Raw genomic sequence first — 17,136 nt, 5'->3', positions numbered from 1 at the left:
TTGCTGTGTAATTCTTAGGATCAGCAGAGGTAATATACTAGTTTACACTGCAGTTGTAAACCTTTTAAATGGGCAATACCATAAAACAACCCATTCATTTAGATGGATATTTTTGATGTTACTACTAGCTAATACATTTTAAAACTAGAATGTGGAAAAATAAATTTTCTTAAAATGACCTATGTGATTTAATATTATGTTTTATTTCATTTGATTTTTGGATAGAATACATCATTACATAGTTGTATGTACTGGACGATATACTATACCTGTATTTTAATAGCCCTAAAAATAAATGAAATAAAATTACTTTTATTGAGTGTTTATGCTCTCTATGTATGGTAAAGATCTAGAAACTGGAAATATTTGAAATAAAAATAATTTCTATGTCAAAACTCTTTTGACTTATTGTACGTTTCTTACAATAATTGAATACCGACAAACTGCCAGATTAATTAAAGGGACACTGAACCCAAATTTTTTTCTTTTGTGATTCAGATAGAGCATGAAATTTTAGGCAACTTTCTAATTTACTCCTATTATCAAATTTTCTTCATTCTCTTTGAATCTTTATTTGAAATGCAAGAATGTAAGTTTAGATGCCGGCCCATTTTTGGTGAACAACCTAGGTTGTCCTTGCTGATTGGTGGATAAATTCATCCACCAATCAAAAACTGCTGTCCAGAGTCTGAACCAAGAAAAAGCTTAGATGCCTTCTTTTTTATATAAAGATAGCAAGAGAACGAAGAAACATTTATAATAGGAGTAAATTAGAAAGTTGCTTAAAATTGCATGCTCTATTTAAATCATGCAATAATTTTTTGGGGTTCAGTGTCCCTTTAACAGTTAATTGTGTTACAATTTATGTGTATTATCTGTCAGTAAAGGAGTTAAATAAAGTGAATAGGGAAAATATAATATTGTCACAACACACTCAGTTTTGAATAGATAACAATATTGTAAGAATATAAAAAATGTGAATTGTTAACGGCAATACAATTTATGCATCATTTCCTGTTATATTTAGTGACCTTTTCCTTTCTGCGTCTCCTAACCAGACATGGAATACATGATTCATGTTGTAAAACAATATGATTTTCACAATGATACTAGCAGCTATTTCCTTTTTTTACCATCATATCAATATTTAACATATTATTGCATTTTCACTTAGGTTATGGCATAAATTATATAAAAAAAAAGCATGCAGTCACATTAATGAAGACATACATCTTTGTAATGTAATACTGTACTTGATTTATTATGTTAACACTTAACCATTTCATACTAATAATACTTGGTATTTTCTGAAAAAAAAAGTTGCACCATTGGCATTGCCATCTTTTGAAATATTACAGATTAAACAACAAAAATATACTCCATGTTATTTTCCAGATTTGTTATTATGGTTGTTGTTAATATTAGAAGTCAGTACATGTTTGCCTTCTAGTTTCTATATTTTACGGGGTTTTTTTTTTACAAAAATAGAAACAAAAGAGTTTTGGCTTCATAGGCTGTCATGCACTCAGACTTCACAGGTCTAGCTACCTTGTTAAAATATCCTATTGAAATGCCGAATACCTGGCAGATTGAGACAATGTGTAATTTATAGTGATTCTCATTTCCTGCCACAGGAATCAATACCAGAAATGTAATCTAACTATATTTATTATAGTCTGCAGAGAAGGGAAATCGAGACACAAGCCCCAGAATTGTGAATCTATTATTAAGCTGAGTGATTTTTTTTTTTTTTGATCGGCAAATTCCATAGACATGTTTTAAAATGCTTTAGAAATATGAAAAAAAAGATACTGTGTACAGTTGAAAGAGTGTTAGAAATTTTGTTTTGTTAAATAATTTATATACCTCATAAGTGCATGGACAGGAATTGAATGTAAAGAATTAATTAATTTATACATAAACATGTATCATTTTTTAAATACTGTCTTATCTAAGAGGTAAACATCTTGGATTGCCAAATTTCAAACAGAAGGTTTAAAGGAACACTGTACTGAAAAGAACCTATAATTCACATAAAAGAGCAGTATTGATTTTTTTTTTAAAATAAAATAAAATGATATATATATATATAGTGTTACGTTCAACCCCAAGTAAGGAAGAAACAGAGCTTTTCTAGGGACAAAGAATTTTGGCAAACACCCATTGAAAAAGACACCAACTGGTGTCTAAACGTTTGGGAATGCTGTGATATATTTTCGTAAGGATTAAAAATTAATGCAAAAGACCGGAGAGTGAAGCGTCTTTTTCTTCCTTACTTGGGGTTGAACGTAACACTACATATCTTCCACGCAGCACCCCGGCAGATATCTTAAGGAACAGTGAGTGCACTATAACTGATACTGCCTATATATATATATATATATATATATATATATATATATATATATATATATATATATATATATATATATATATATATATATATACATGGATCAAGTCGAGCGGGAACGCATGGGAATGGAGTTCCTGCACTATTTTTGCAGGAGGAACTAAGTTTCCTCAGGACAGAGAGCAGAAATGCTTCCGTAAAAATGCTGGTGGTAGGAGCTGGAGCACAGTCGGATTAGAGGATAGTGAGATCCTCTAGTAATGGGCAGTAACACTTTCTACAATACACTAAATGCAAGCCTGTCAGCTGTCTTGCTGTGTGATCACCCCGCACTGTGTGGAACACATGGTGTTTACATTTCTGTGTGGCTTGCTCTGGTGTTATTTAGCTCCCCTCAGCAGAAATAGGACTATTGCAGCTTAAGTGGGTGAGACTCTGTGACAGAGGAGTATTCTCAGGCCCAAAGGCAACCATTCAACCCTTCATTGGATTTAATTTGCTTTCTTTAACCAAAAGTGTATAGATCATATACATACAAAAACAGTGTGTGTGTGTGTGTGTCTGTGTATATACTAATTGTGAGGGGGGGTGGAAGTCTCTTTAAGTTCCCAAACTTCTTTTGGTAGCAGTTGACCCCTGTATGTATATATATATATATATATATATACACACACACTATATACATATATATATATGTGTATATACAGTGTATATATATATATATATATATATATATATATATATATATATATATATATATATATATATATATATATATAGATGTGTGTGTGTGTGTGTTTAATTTTGACAGAAACTAATAGAAGTGTAAAAAATAAAAATCTTTAAAGTAATATGTCAGTATAATATGTGTATTCCTATTAAAGCTTAGTGAGTCATAGGAGCTTCCTCATAATTCTTATTAGTTGATACATATTTCCTATCCATTCTCATTGGCTGATAACTATAATAAGCAGCATTAGAAATAATGTGCATTAGTAGGAAGTGCATTACTAATACCGCTGTAGTGGTTTCACTATTCAATGAATGCAACTTTGATTTCACCCTTTTTTAAAAAAAAAAAGAAAGAAAAAGAAAAATGTATTTATAAACTGCTTTTTATATGGATTTCAGAAAACTTGAGAGCACAATGTCCCTTTAATCACTCATCTTACAGAGACCTCTGTAATGTATTCAGTTGCAGTCTTCTCTGGTATTCAAATTGTTTAACAATCTAACAATCATTAATGAACATCACTCATATGTGGCTGAAATTAAAAACCTGAGGCTTTGTACTGGTTGTTAGCTTAAATATCTTCCCATAATTGTGCTTCAATTTTATAACATAAAAAATGAAAACATACTAGAAAAGTTTGCTTCTGAACAGTGCTAGGACATACAGACAGAAATTCAAACACATTAACTACACATAAAACTGAATTATGTGATATCTAAAAGGATTTAAGGGCATTAGAAAATGGGGTTGTGGTTTGCTTACATCCAAAAAAGTTAAATATGTATCAAATAAGGTTTATATTGATAATATACTGTATGTACTATTTACAATACACTTAAATGCCTAGCTAGTATCTAATATGTCTTAACATCACCAATCTAAATAAAAATAAAAAATAAAAAAAATGTTTAATCTACATGGAGCAAATAAATATGGACATTGTCAGTATGATAAATCATTTTGTACCCACAAAGATTTATTTTCTAACTTAAGCAATCATTAGTATCTAGAGAAATAAGTGGAAGTACTATTTTAGAGAGTAAATTGCATTCCTACTTAACATCTCAAGGGAATGTAGTTATGGCTATGCCCAAATGACAGCAGAGAAGTTAACACACTTAATAGTACTATGTTAAGGTGATGTGTTGTGACATATCTTTCATAAACAAAGAAACATTGAATGCTATATTAAGATAGTGTACCTAATCAAGTAATCAAGTCTGTAGCAAATAGTATTTGTAGTTTTTTTCGTTCGTTCTTTCTTTCTTTCTTTTTTTCTTTCTTTCTTTTTCTTTCTTTCTTTTTCTTTCTTTCTCAGAGCTAAGATATAAAAGGGCAGCTTGGAAGAATATTGTGTAAACATATAAAACAAAGTATGGTGTATGATCATGATAAAACTTGTTAAGGCTGTATATTCAAGCACTGAATGACTAAATGTTAATAAAAGAAATTTACTTGTTTTTAAGCAGTAAGAAAAGTCCGGCATTGTGAATTGCAATTAAATTATGGTGCGGTCAACAAGTGATTGTTGGCATACGTTTGCTATTGATAGCATAAGTTAATAAATGTAGCAGAAGATGGTAGAAATAAATTCTGAAAGATGATAGCCAGTTTTCTCCAGCAGTCAGCCTGATAAGTAAAACTCGGAATAACCAGGTTTGCATTTAAATGAAATATTCTTTTTTCTCCTCAGCGTTAACTTGGCTGCCTTCTGCATTTATAATGGCTGTGTCTGCATCCGGCGCATCTTCCGCTCCTTTAGCTTCATTTGTTAAATATGTCCCTAAAGAGATCAAGATTATACAAAAAATGTTTGTTAGAAATATTGCTTGTCATCAACTGTCCCTTGTTTCATTTAGAGATTGACGTGAATCAAAGCTGCTTACAATATATTACCATATAATTCATATACAATATTCTAAAGTAGCATCTTTGTTTGGAATCGTTGCATACTCAAACAAATTTGAACTCATTCTTGTATTGTATTGTTTTACATTAAATTACAGATTACTGGTAGTACAAACCACACATAAATGAGTAAACTACTAAGCATTTAGCTAACTATTGCATTGTATAATTAAATAAAATTGTTGATAAGTGATGGGGAAATGAAAATTATTTTTTTTGTATAGAAAATAAAATCACCATTCAGGTTTCTTTAGTTCATTCAAGGGCCATGATACCCACATGTTGAAACACTTGAAAGTGATGCAGCATAGCTGTAAAAAGCTAGAAAATAGCACCTGAACATCTCTATGTAAAAAAGAAATATATTTTACTTCCAAAGTTCCTCAGTAGCCACATCCCATTGTAAAGGACTTCTATGCAGCAAATCAGTATGTCTATCCCGGGACAGGTAAGGGAGTGAGCTTACGTGCACACTCAACTTATTTCCCTATTTGGTTTAAGGAAATTTACCATGAAATCTCATGAGAGTTAAGTCAAATCCCATCACATGATCACAGATCACAGTAAAAGAGTTCATGACCTCAGCACTGTTGATGCTGATTGGCTGTTGTTCATTTCTTCATTTTTTTATTTTTTTTTACCTGCAGCTGGGCAGTAACTGAAGTATAACTTTTTACACAGCACTTACTCGGTTGAGCTGAGGAAGTTGTGAGGTAAAATATCTTCCTTTTTTACATAGAGATGCTCAGGCGATATTTTCCTGTCAGCTTTTTACAGTTATATTGCATGAGTTTCAAGTGATTTAGCATATGAGTATTATGTCCCTTTAAGTGAAAAAGTTATTAATTGACTATATCCCTCTACAGAAAAAAGAGTAGACAATATTGCTCTTACTTGCCCGTGAACTGTTGATTCAAACGTATTAATTCAAACCTTAACCAGGACTATTCTTGCCAAGTCCAAATGTAGGAAAATGTAATATTTACAATTGAAAGAGACATTAAGTTACTTAAAATCTATTATAGTTTTTGTTTGGTTGTAAAATTGATATTTCTGTGCTAAGAAAAACACTTTTATTATTCTACTGCATTCTCGGGTGTGAATTTCCCTTTTTCAGTAATATAGTGAGACCTAGTTTGTGTGTGAGCCAGTGCCAGGACATAACATTTAGCTCAAGACTGAGGACCAGATTATGAGTGGAGCGCTATAGTTTGCGCAAGGGCGTAAATGTGATCGCGAGATTGTAGTGTTCTTTACACTCAAACCCATATTACAAGTGGCATACTGTTTAAATTACCACAACATTTCTTGTGCAAACTCACAGTTATTTTATGCTCCCCATATATTTTATGGGCTGTGTTGAGTGGCAATGTCCACTCGTATTACAAGTTAAAAGTAAATGCAATCACTTGAATGCAATCACATTTAATGCTCAATTTTTTTCGCAACCTGAAAAGAGTTTGGCCAGACTAAACAGTAAACATCACTAAACTATTCTGTTTACACCAAAACCATCACACCCCACATTGTAAACTAGCCCACTATACTATTAACCCCTAAACTGCCACATCCTAATATTGCAAACTAACCCACTACTAATCCTTAAACTGCCACAACCCCCTTCACAAAGTTACCCACTACACTATTACACTATTAACCCCTAAATCACCAAAACTCCCACTTTACCGATGTGTTTCTCAACTCCAGTCCTCAGGGCCTTCAACATGCCAGTGTTTCATTATATCTTAACTAGTGCACAGGTGAAATAATCATCTGAATGTTGAGCACATGTTAGTAACCATGGTAACTGATCAGCTGATTATTTTACCTGTGTTCTAGTTAAGATATAATGAATATCTGGCCTGTTATGTCTCCTGAGGACTTGAGTTAAGAAACACTATTAACCCCTAAACCTTAACAACTCCATCAAAAAATAGCCCACTACATTATTAACCCCTAAATCACCACAACCTCCATCACAAAATACCCTTTAACATCTAAACCCCCTTACCAGCTAACACCCCCTATGTTAACCCCCCCAAAAATGAACCTGACCTTTAAAAATATAAAATCTAACAGTACCTTTAAAAACTAAAAAAACTTAAACTTACTTAAATAAAATTAAAAAAACTAACCCTTCTTGAAAAATAAAAACCTAACCTTACTTAGAAAATAAAAAACCTAACGTTACTTTAAAAATAAAATAACCTACCATTACAGAAAAAAACTACCATTACAGAAAACAAGAATCAAATGAACAAAAATAAAAAAAAACTGTTATGCCTGTTCTTAAACCCCACTTAAAAAAAACCACTCCAAAATAAAAACCTATATTAACACTAAACTACAGCAATAGCCCTTAAAAGAGCCCTTTGTGGGGAAAGTGATTTAGTGATTTTTTTTCAAATAAAAAACTTAAACACCAATATCCAAGTAAACCCCCCTCCCCCCCTAAAAAGGCTATCTAAAACAACTACTCAAAAAAACTGCCATGAAAAGAGCATTTGGCTGAGCATTGCCCTTAGAAGGGCATTTAGCTCTTTTGTTGGCCATAAAAATAAAACAAAACAAAACACCCTATTCTAAATAAAACGAACATACCCAAAAACATCCTAACACTAAACGCCAAAGATTGTGCTCTCCAAAGTTGAATCTGGGTTGTGGCGCTGCACCTTCATCCTGGCGTAGCTCCATCTTCATCCTGGTGGTGGTATTCTTATTTTTATCCCAGCAGCCTTCTTCTTATCTTCATCTGTGCAGCAGTCTTCTTATCTTCCTCTCAGCAGTGGTCTTCTTATCTTCATTCATCTTCTTATCTTCCATCCCCAATGTCCTCTTCATGCGGACACCAGCCACTCACAAAATTTTGAATGTGAGGTACCCCCTTTATATCTTCTTATCTTCCATCCCCAATGTCCTTTTCATTCGGACACCAGCCGCACACTGAATTTCGAATATGAGGTACCCCCTTTATATAGGGGTACCCTTGGATTCCTATTGGCTGATTTTCAATTTCAAATTCAAATCAGCCAATAGAAGCTTTCATTTTATAAGCTGATTTAAATTTTAAATTTCAAATAAGCCAAAAGGAATGTAAGGGTATCAATATATAAAGGGGGTACCTCACATTCAAAATTTAGTTTGCAGCTGGTGACCACATGAAGAGGTTGTTGGGCCACTGCACTGTTTCAACTTAACCATCTTTGAAGTTTAGCGTTAGGATTTTCTTTTTTTATATTAGTTTTTTTTTGGGGAGGAGCAAAAGAGATAAGTGCCTTTTTAAGTACAATGCACTATGAAAGGCGATTTTAAGGGCTCTTGCTGTAATTTAGTGTTAGTATAGTAGATTTTTTTATTTCAGTAATGTTAGGTTATTTTATTTTTAAGGTAAGGTTCCTTTTTTGTTTTTTTTTAAAGGTAAGGTTACTTTTTTTTAATTTTTCAGGTAAGGCTTTTACAGGTAAGGTTAGTATTTTTTAAGGGGTAACTTTAGGGGGTTAACTGGTTAGGGGATTTAGATGTTAGTGGGTAGCTTGCAGTGGGGGCTGTGGTGGTTTATGGGTTAATAGTGTAGTGGGTTACTTTGCGGTGGGTTTGGGAGTGTCTCAGCAGGATAAGATTCAATGCAAAGTAAAGCACCTTCATCTTTAATGATGTGCAATACCTGTTTTTCGCTCACGTTTCCTTTTCCTTCAGCATGTTGCTGTGTTTTAGGCCTAAAGCTTGGGGACTGAATTAGTGAAAGCACATGCAGAGAAACAGCAGATGACAGAGAGGCTGAGAGAAGAGGACCTTCAGAATGGGATACTGGCACTCTGATAGACAAGACACAGACCTCGGCAAGTTGAACCAATATCTGTACAGCACAGATTGTAACAGATACAGATTGCAAAGAGCACCACAGCAAACTGTTAAGTATCACTCCCCTTCCCACAATCCCCAGTCATTCGACCAAAGGAAAAGGAGAAAAGGAGTAGCACAAGGTGTAGAGGTGCCTGAGGTTTCGTAAAAAAAACTGTCTTAAAGCAAAGGGTGGGGCCGTGGACCATATCCGGAAAGAAAGAAATTTATCAGGTAAGCATAAATTTTGTGGTGAGTCCACGGAATTATCAATTATCAATTACTGTTGGGAATCAGCAGCCTTGCAAATCTGTTTCACAGAAGCCTCATTTTTGAAAGCCCAAGAAGAAGAAACAACCCTGGTAGAAGTTGTTGTGATTCTCTCAGGAGACTGCTGTCCAGCAGTCTCATATGCCAAACGAATAATACTTCTCAACCAGAAAGAAAGAAAGAAAGAAAGAGAAGTGGCAGTACCTTTCTGACCTTTGCATTTCCCAGAAAAGCAAACCAAAAATGCAGAAGACTGATAAAGTCCTTAGTCACCTGCAAATAGAATTTAAGAGAACGCACAACATCTAGGTTGCACAAAAAATGTTCCTTATGAGAAGAAGGATTAGGACAGAGAGAAGAAACAACAATTTCCTGATTAATATTTCTATCTGAAACAATCTTAGGAAGAAAACTAAACTTGGTAAGAACTGCCTTATCTGCATGAAATATGAGATAAGGCGGATCGCACTGCAAAGCTGAGAGTTCTTAAACTCTCCGAGCAGAAGAGATAGCAGTAAGAAACAAAACCTTCCACAACTTAATATCTATGTCATGCATTGGCTCAAACGGAGCCTGTTGCAAAACTTTAAAAGAACAAGGTTAAGGCTCCAAGGTAAAGCAACAGATTTAAACACAGGCCTGATTCTGACAAAGGCCTGACAAGAAGATTGCACATCTGGCACGTCCGCCAGATGCTTGTGCAGCAAAATTGATAGAGCATAGATCTGACCTTTCAGAGTACTGACAGACAAACCCTTCTCCAGACCTTCCTGGAGAAAGGATAACATTCTTGGAATCCTGACCCTACTCCAAAAGTATCCTTTGGATTCACACCAATGAAGATATTTACACCATATCTTATGGTAAATATTTCTAGTAATAGGCTTATGAGCCTGAATCATGGTCTCAATGACCGACTCGGAAAATCCACGCTTAGATAAAATTAAGCGTTCAATCTCCAAGCAGTCAGCTTCAGAGAAATGAGGTTTGGATGAAGAAAAGGACCCTAAAGTAGAAGGTCCGTCTGCAGAGGGAGTCTCCATGGAGGTAGAGATGACATTTCCACTAGGTCTGCATAGTATCACCGAAGCTCTCTCCTGCTTGATCCCAGTAATGACTTGTGGAAGGAGAGCAAAAGAAGGAAAAAGGTATGCCAACCTGAAGTTCCAAGGAACTGCCAGAGCATCTCTCAGGAAAGCCTGAGGATCCCTCAACCTCGGTCCGTACTTTGGAAGCTTGGCGTTCTGGTGAGATGCCATCAGATCCATTTCCGTTAGCTCCCATTTGATGGTTAACCTGGAGAACACCTCCGGATGGAGTTCACACTCCCCTGGATGGAAAGTCTGTCTGCTTAGGAAATCTGCTTTCCAATTGTCCACTCCTGAAATGTGTGGATGGCAGACAGACAGCAATTGTGATCTTCCACCCATTGAATGATCTGAGCCACCTCCTTCATGGCTAAGGAACTCCGAGTTTCCCCCTGGTGGTTGATGTAAGCCACTGAGGTTGTCTGACTAGAACCTGATAAACCGGGCATAGACCAGCTGAGGCCAAGCTTTAAGACATTGAAGATAGCTTTCAACTTGAGAATGTTTATGGGGAGAGCAGATTCCTCCTGAGACCACAGTCCCTGCACCTTCAAAGAGTCCCAAACTGATCCCCAGCCCATCGGGCTGGCATCCAAGGTCACAATCACAACAAAAGCACGTTCCCTGAGACAGATGATCTTGAGACAGCCACCATGGAAGAGAGTTTTTTGCCGCTTGATCTATAACTATCCTCTGATATAGGTCTGCATAATCCCTGTTCCATTGGCTGAGCATACATAACTGTAGAGCTCTCAAATGAAATTCAGCAAAGGGAACTATGTCCATGGAAGTCACCATCAGACCAATAACTTCCATACATAGGGCCACTGAAGGTTGTACAGCCGACTGAAGATATAGAAAAGAGGACAGAATCTTGGCTCCTCTGTCAGAAAAACTTTCATCGATAGGGAATCTATAGTGGTCCCTAGGAAGACCATCCTTGTAGCCGGAACGAGGGAACTCTTTTCTGAATTCACCTTCCATCTGTGGGAATGAAGAAAAGACAACAAGATCTCTGTGTGAGATTTTGCTAGTTGAAAAGATGGTGCCTAAACCAAGATATCATCCAGGTAAGGCACCACTGCAATGCAGTGTGGGCTGTGATGGTTTATGGATTAATAGTGTAGTGGGTTACTTTGTGGTGGGTTTGGGAGTGTCTCAGCAGGATAAGATTCAATGCAAAGTAAAGCACCTGCATCTTTACTGATGTGCAATACCTGTTTTTCGCTCACGTTCCCTTTTCCTTCAGCATGTTGCTGTGATTTAGGCCTAAAGCTTGGGGACTGAATTAGTGGAAGCACAGGCAGAGAAACAGCAGATAACAGAGAGGTTGAGAGAAGAGGACCTTCAGATTGGGATACTGGCACACTGATGGACAAGACACAGACCTCACACAGGGCATGACAGGTCAAATCAATCTCTGTACAGCACAGATTGCAACAGGTACAGGGATTCTCTTTCTGTGAGTGTTTAGGGTTATACAAGTGATCAACAAAAGTTTCACAGCAAATAAAGATGGTGGCAATACTGTGTTTTAGAATATGTGAAAACTGGCATAAAGCCCAAGCTGTAGTGAGCACTGGAAACGTGTACCCGTTACAGTAGCAAAAGTCCCATACAACATGTAAAGGTTTCTTAACGTGTCCCCAGCATATGCCGGCCGGTCCCTGGGTAGAGGCTGTGGGCCTTGCGCTGTTGTAATCCTCTCCTGGATCTCATCCGACACCTTCCTGTGTCTCTCAGAGTCCTCTGTATCCTCCAATCAGCCTACCATACCCTCCTCAGCCCGTAGCGATAGGGGGGCGCGGTTACGCCTCTGATGCGTCCGATGACGTAAGCTTACCACTGCCTCTGCTCGGTCCGGAGCTGGATGCCGGGTAGAAAGTCCTGAACAAAGCGTGAAGTCCCCAATGCTTGCCTTGCTCACAATGGGTAATGACCAGTAAAAGTTCAAAGTAGAAATTAGGAGCACCGGCAGCGGGTTATTTAAAAAGTAAACTTTTATTCTTAACACCTTAGTGTCATTAAAATTATTCCAGTTGCTTGGCACAAACAATGGAAGTAAAGTTAAGATAGTCTGTTAACAACAACTTTACATGTTTCGGCTCCAAAAGCCGTCCTCATAAGCTGCTGTTAAGCACAATAAAATTAGCATATTTAAAAGCAGCAGACAAATCCTATTGGTTACAACTTAATTACTAAATAGGTAACACTTGTAAACCTACTATATGTGTTGCTAGTACTTAACCCTTATGTTCCCTTTTCTTGTGTACGACAGAAGTGTATAGACTTAATGCTATAATCCCTTTTAGTAACAAAATATCCTTGTTCTATTTGTTATCAATTTGGTTAAAATATTTATACCAATTCCTCTTAATACAGGGAATTAATCTATTTATTTGTATTGTTTAGTTTTTTACTTTCTTACATCTTCCTGTACTGTTCTAAGCACATAATTCAATTTCAGAAATTTCTATTTCATGATACCGCTATAAGCAGATGTAATGGGAACTGTGTAGAGATCCCTAAAGTGTGGATTTATATACTCATTTTTTGCCTTGTCTGACTTATCCGTGTTAGGTTCCAAAACCTTGCCAAATATGTTTATTCATTTTCTGTGAATAGTTTAATTTGTAGAATAACCTTAAAATATATATTTATATAATGAGAGCATACATGTACTTGAATCTTGAAACCTATTGTTAAAAGTAATTATAAATGTAAGTCTGTAACTGGTCTTATCTATCATTGCCAAAAATTCATGAGGTCATAGTCAGAGTTAAAACCATTAGGGACCCTGGTTTTTAACTTAAAAATCCAAAATACTTCCTGTCTACCCAGGATTGTCTTTCTATCCCCACCATTTTTGGGGGGCAAAATCACTCTATGGCAGTCCAGGAAAAGCAGCTGGTATCTTTGTTATGAACCATGACAAAATGTTGTACCAACAGTGTACTGGCTATCACTATTTTTATGGAGGAAAGATGCTCCCTTATTATGGATCTGACCTCTCTAATTGTAAGACCTACATACTGTTTCTGACTCTGCAAGTAATCAAATAGATGATAAACGTGGACCTACAGTTCATACACATACGTTTTTGGTACTCTTGTCCTGTGTAGGTTGAAATAAAACTTGCCCCTGTGTCTACTTTTGCACAGGCTACACAGTTAGTGTAGTGACATTTATACATGCCTCTTGATGTCAACCATGATGAATCTTGTGTCAGTTCCTTACTAGGTAGTTTAGTGGGGGAAACCATATTTCCTATGCTCATATTCTTTTTGCATGCCAATCTGCAATCCTTAACATGAATATCCGCTAGGCCATCATCTGCTCTCAATAGAGGAAGATGTTTTCTTATTATGTTACAGATATTAGAATATTGGCTACTATATGTAGTTATAAACAGTAAGTCTTTAGATGGATCTTTCTTTTCTGCACCCCTTCTCTCTTTACCAAGTAAGTCTTTACGGTTCAGTTTCATTACTGACTGCTTGGCCAATTCTATCAGTTTTTTTTCTGATATCCCCTCTGTTCTAACCTCTCTGTTAATAAAGTGGATTGTTCACGATAGCTGTTATCATCCGAACAATTTTGTCTCAATCGTGTATACTGACCTTTTGCTATCCCTCTGAATGTGCTTGTTGGGTGGCAGCTGGATGCGTGTAGCAATGTATTTCCTGATATGGGCTTTCTGTATACTGTAGATCTAACAAGTTCCCCATTGGTTCCACTCAGAGTGACATCAAGATAATTGATCTGCTTCCTATCATATTCTGAAGTGAATTTTAAACACACATCATTAGTTGTCAGGGTTTTGTTAGGACTTAGTACTGTTCCTTTAAGTCTTGATTACTTTACCCCTATTTAAGGCTCCTCCTCACTCTAATCTATGCTTGGTAATTTGTTGCACTTGTTCACCTCAAGAGCCTGTGAAGACACCTAGCCTATCCCTGCAGCTCTGCTCGGATCCTTGTTTCCCTTACTCACTAGGTTGTGAGTTATCCTGTCAAAAGACCTTGTTCGTTCATCAAGGTATTTGGGGAAATACCTTCTCTACCCTCCTTGAAAGATTGAAGCTGTTTCTTTTTGCCAGTTCCCCTGCTGATCCGTTCAGCGTGTGACGTCAGACCCGGCATCCGGTCCTGCAGATTCAGCGTGTGCTCCTCTCTCATCGCAAGCTGTGTTTTCCTGTCGCAGCACCATAACTAACTCTGCTAAACTTACCTGGTATTTCTCCGGATCCTGGTCTGTATCTGTTACTTATTTACTGTCAGTATTATACTTGCCTGTGTACTTGTACTACGGACTGCCATATACACATACTAAAAACTGCCTACAGGTGATATACAGACTTCCTCCCAAGAGACATGCTTATAGCGCTTAAGGGCAAATATTCTCAGTATCGATTTCTGTGTCACTCTCCAGCTCAATTCATCTACTGCCAAACTGTTTAATTGTGTATCACCTAATTGAGATATAGACCTCTCCTCATTGTTTGATCCGTATCATATTAAGCACTATATTCATATGCTACCTAAGTTTACCAATTATTCATATACATCACAAACCAGAGCATTGTGACATTCATCCTGCAACATATATATCTATTGTGTGATATAGTGAGCACTGGGAAGCTTAAAAGGACTGTGAGGTATAGATATGTTAAAAATGGAATGTATTTATTACAGTTAATATACAATGAAAATACAATATAATACATACAAATTAAAAAGCTTCTAAAATTCTTCCTAAAATCTCTATGGATCCATGAGATATAAGTCTTAAGGATATAGTGTTACCTATATCTGTGGTGTTGGAACAAATATTACGTTAGCTCCGACAACAGTCTAAGACCATAGTATTATGGTCTATAAAGTGCAGTTTAAGCACAGATATTTACAAACAGCAGATGTGATGTAAATGGCCAAAATTGGCGTAGTACAATGTCAATAATACAGATGTCAACAATGCTTGTCTTGAGAAAGGCCTAGGAGGGCCGAAACGCGTCGACATACTGGTGAGCAAATTTCTGATTTTATTATACCACATCTAGACGTTATTACACTATTGCACTTTATTTCACCCACAGATTAGGAGGACGACTTTGGACCTACCCGCCACATTATTGAACTTTTTTTTTTTCTTCTGCATTTTTATATTCTACATTTTTTATATATTTTTCATATTCTGCATTCTTATAATCTCCTTCACGTCTACCACAGCTATTGGAGTTTATTTTGGAAGTTAATCATCTAGGATTTCTTTGAACGCACTTACCCACCATATTTTTTGAACACTTTGATATTTATTTGTGGATTAATTTTTTACAATTTTTGTGGAACACTTTTGCAATTTTTGTGGAACACTCTGATATATATTTTTTTTGGAACACTGTGATTTTCCAAAGAGACATTTTTTAAGAAACTATTTGAGAGACATAAATTTCTTCATTTTTTCAACAAATTTTATTTCCATTTTTACACAATTGGATTTCTCCTACACTTTTATTTATATTGTATTTCTATCACTTATACTTTTATACTGCATCTGTATTGTTGACATCTGTATTATTGACATTGTACTACGCCAATTTTGGCCATTTACATCACATCTGCTGTTTGTAAATATCTGTGCTTAAACTGCACTTTATAGACCATAATACTATGGTCTTAGACTGTTGTCGGAGCTAACGTAATATTTGTTCCAACACCACAGATATAGGTAACACTATATCCTTAATACTTATATATCATGGATCCATAGAGATTTTAGGAAGAATTTTAGAAGCTTTTTAATTTGTATGTATTATATTGTATTTTCATTGTATATTAACTGTAATAAATACATTCCATTTTTAACATATCCATACCTCACAGTCCTTTTAAGCTTCCCAGCGCTCACTATATCACACAATTGTAATCACATCCCAAGTCCACTAGGGGACTTTTGCCAGTGAGCATAAGGCTGTAAAATACTAGCGCTCGGTCTACCACACACACGTTTTAACATATATATCTATATCATGTGTGATTGCGGGTGTGTATGAATATTGTATATATTTTATTTTGTATGAGATGTGTGTATGAAATTCCTTATGCCAAAGGATTTCAATATACTTCAACTGCAAACTACCTTTGCCTATTCTCTGTACACTGCTTACATAACTTCTAAGTTGCGTGAAGGCTCCGTATCTCTCTGTATCCCTACAGAAGAGACCCTCAGTACAATGAGCATAACAGAATTCTAATAAGTTAAGTCTTAAGGAATTCGAGGTATGGTGTGAGGCTGAGTGGTCCTGCAAGAATAAGGATACTAGTTCACCCATTCAAAGTTTATATCATTGCAGTGTTTCACATCCTGACATACTTCCTCACATATCTTGACATATTACCAAGCCTGTAAAAAGATAGTGTACTGGTATTCAGCAATATGGATATAAGTGTGTTAGCAAACAGGGTTGGATCCCTAGCCCAGAGCATGGATAACATGATCCAGGGGTTGAGAGAGATACAACTGGAGAATCAAAATATCAGAAAGTTTATAAATGAACATCTTGCTAGCAAACCACCTGTTGCTGAAAGTACATCAGAGCCTGTGGTCAGTCCTCCTGACAAATTCTATGGGGATAGGTCTATGTACAGAGACTTCAGAAATTCATGCACCTTATTGTTTACTTTAAGGCCTAAATCCTACCCCACAGACAGAATTAGAGTCCTAACTGTCATCTCTTTTTTGAGAGGTGAGGCTAGATCTTGGGCTAACGCCTTTTATGAGAATGATGATCCTATCTTAAATTCTCTGGATGCTTTTTTTAGTGCTATGTCCCTTTTGTATGAAGACCACAATAAACAGAGTACAGCAGAAACAAAGTTAAGATCCCTACGCCAAGGGAAAAGAATTGTTGAAGAATATATAACGGATTTTAAAAGATGGGCACCCGA

At 36.1% G+C, this 17,136-nt stretch overlaps 1 protein-coding gene across 1 annotated transcript in view; it reads right to left on the bottom strand.

Annotated features, from left to right (window-relative positions):
• Nucleotides 1-3,519: 3,519 nt before the first annotated feature.
• Nucleotides 3,520-17,136, bottom strand: part of CADM2 (cell adhesion molecule 2) — a 798,115-nt gene continuing 784,498 nt past the window's right edge. The window contains exon 9 of the mRNA XM_053705198.1: nucleotides 3,520-4,866. Within this exon, the coding sequence (XP_053561173.1) occupies nucleotides 4,748-4,866 (119 nt within the window). The 3' untranslated portion in view covers nucleotides 3,520-4,747. The remainder of the gene's footprint in view (nucleotides 4,867-17,136) is intronic.

This window comes from Bombina bombina, chromosome 3 (assembly GCF_027579735.1).
Source record: "Bombina bombina isolate aBomBom1 chromosome 3, aBomBom1.pri, whole genome shotgun sequence".
NCBI lineage: Eukaryota > Metazoa > Chordata > Amphibia > Anura > Bombinatoridae > Bombina > Bombina bombina.
Note: the sequence above shows the minus strand (reverse complement) of the source record. Positions and strands in the feature narration are given on the sequence as shown.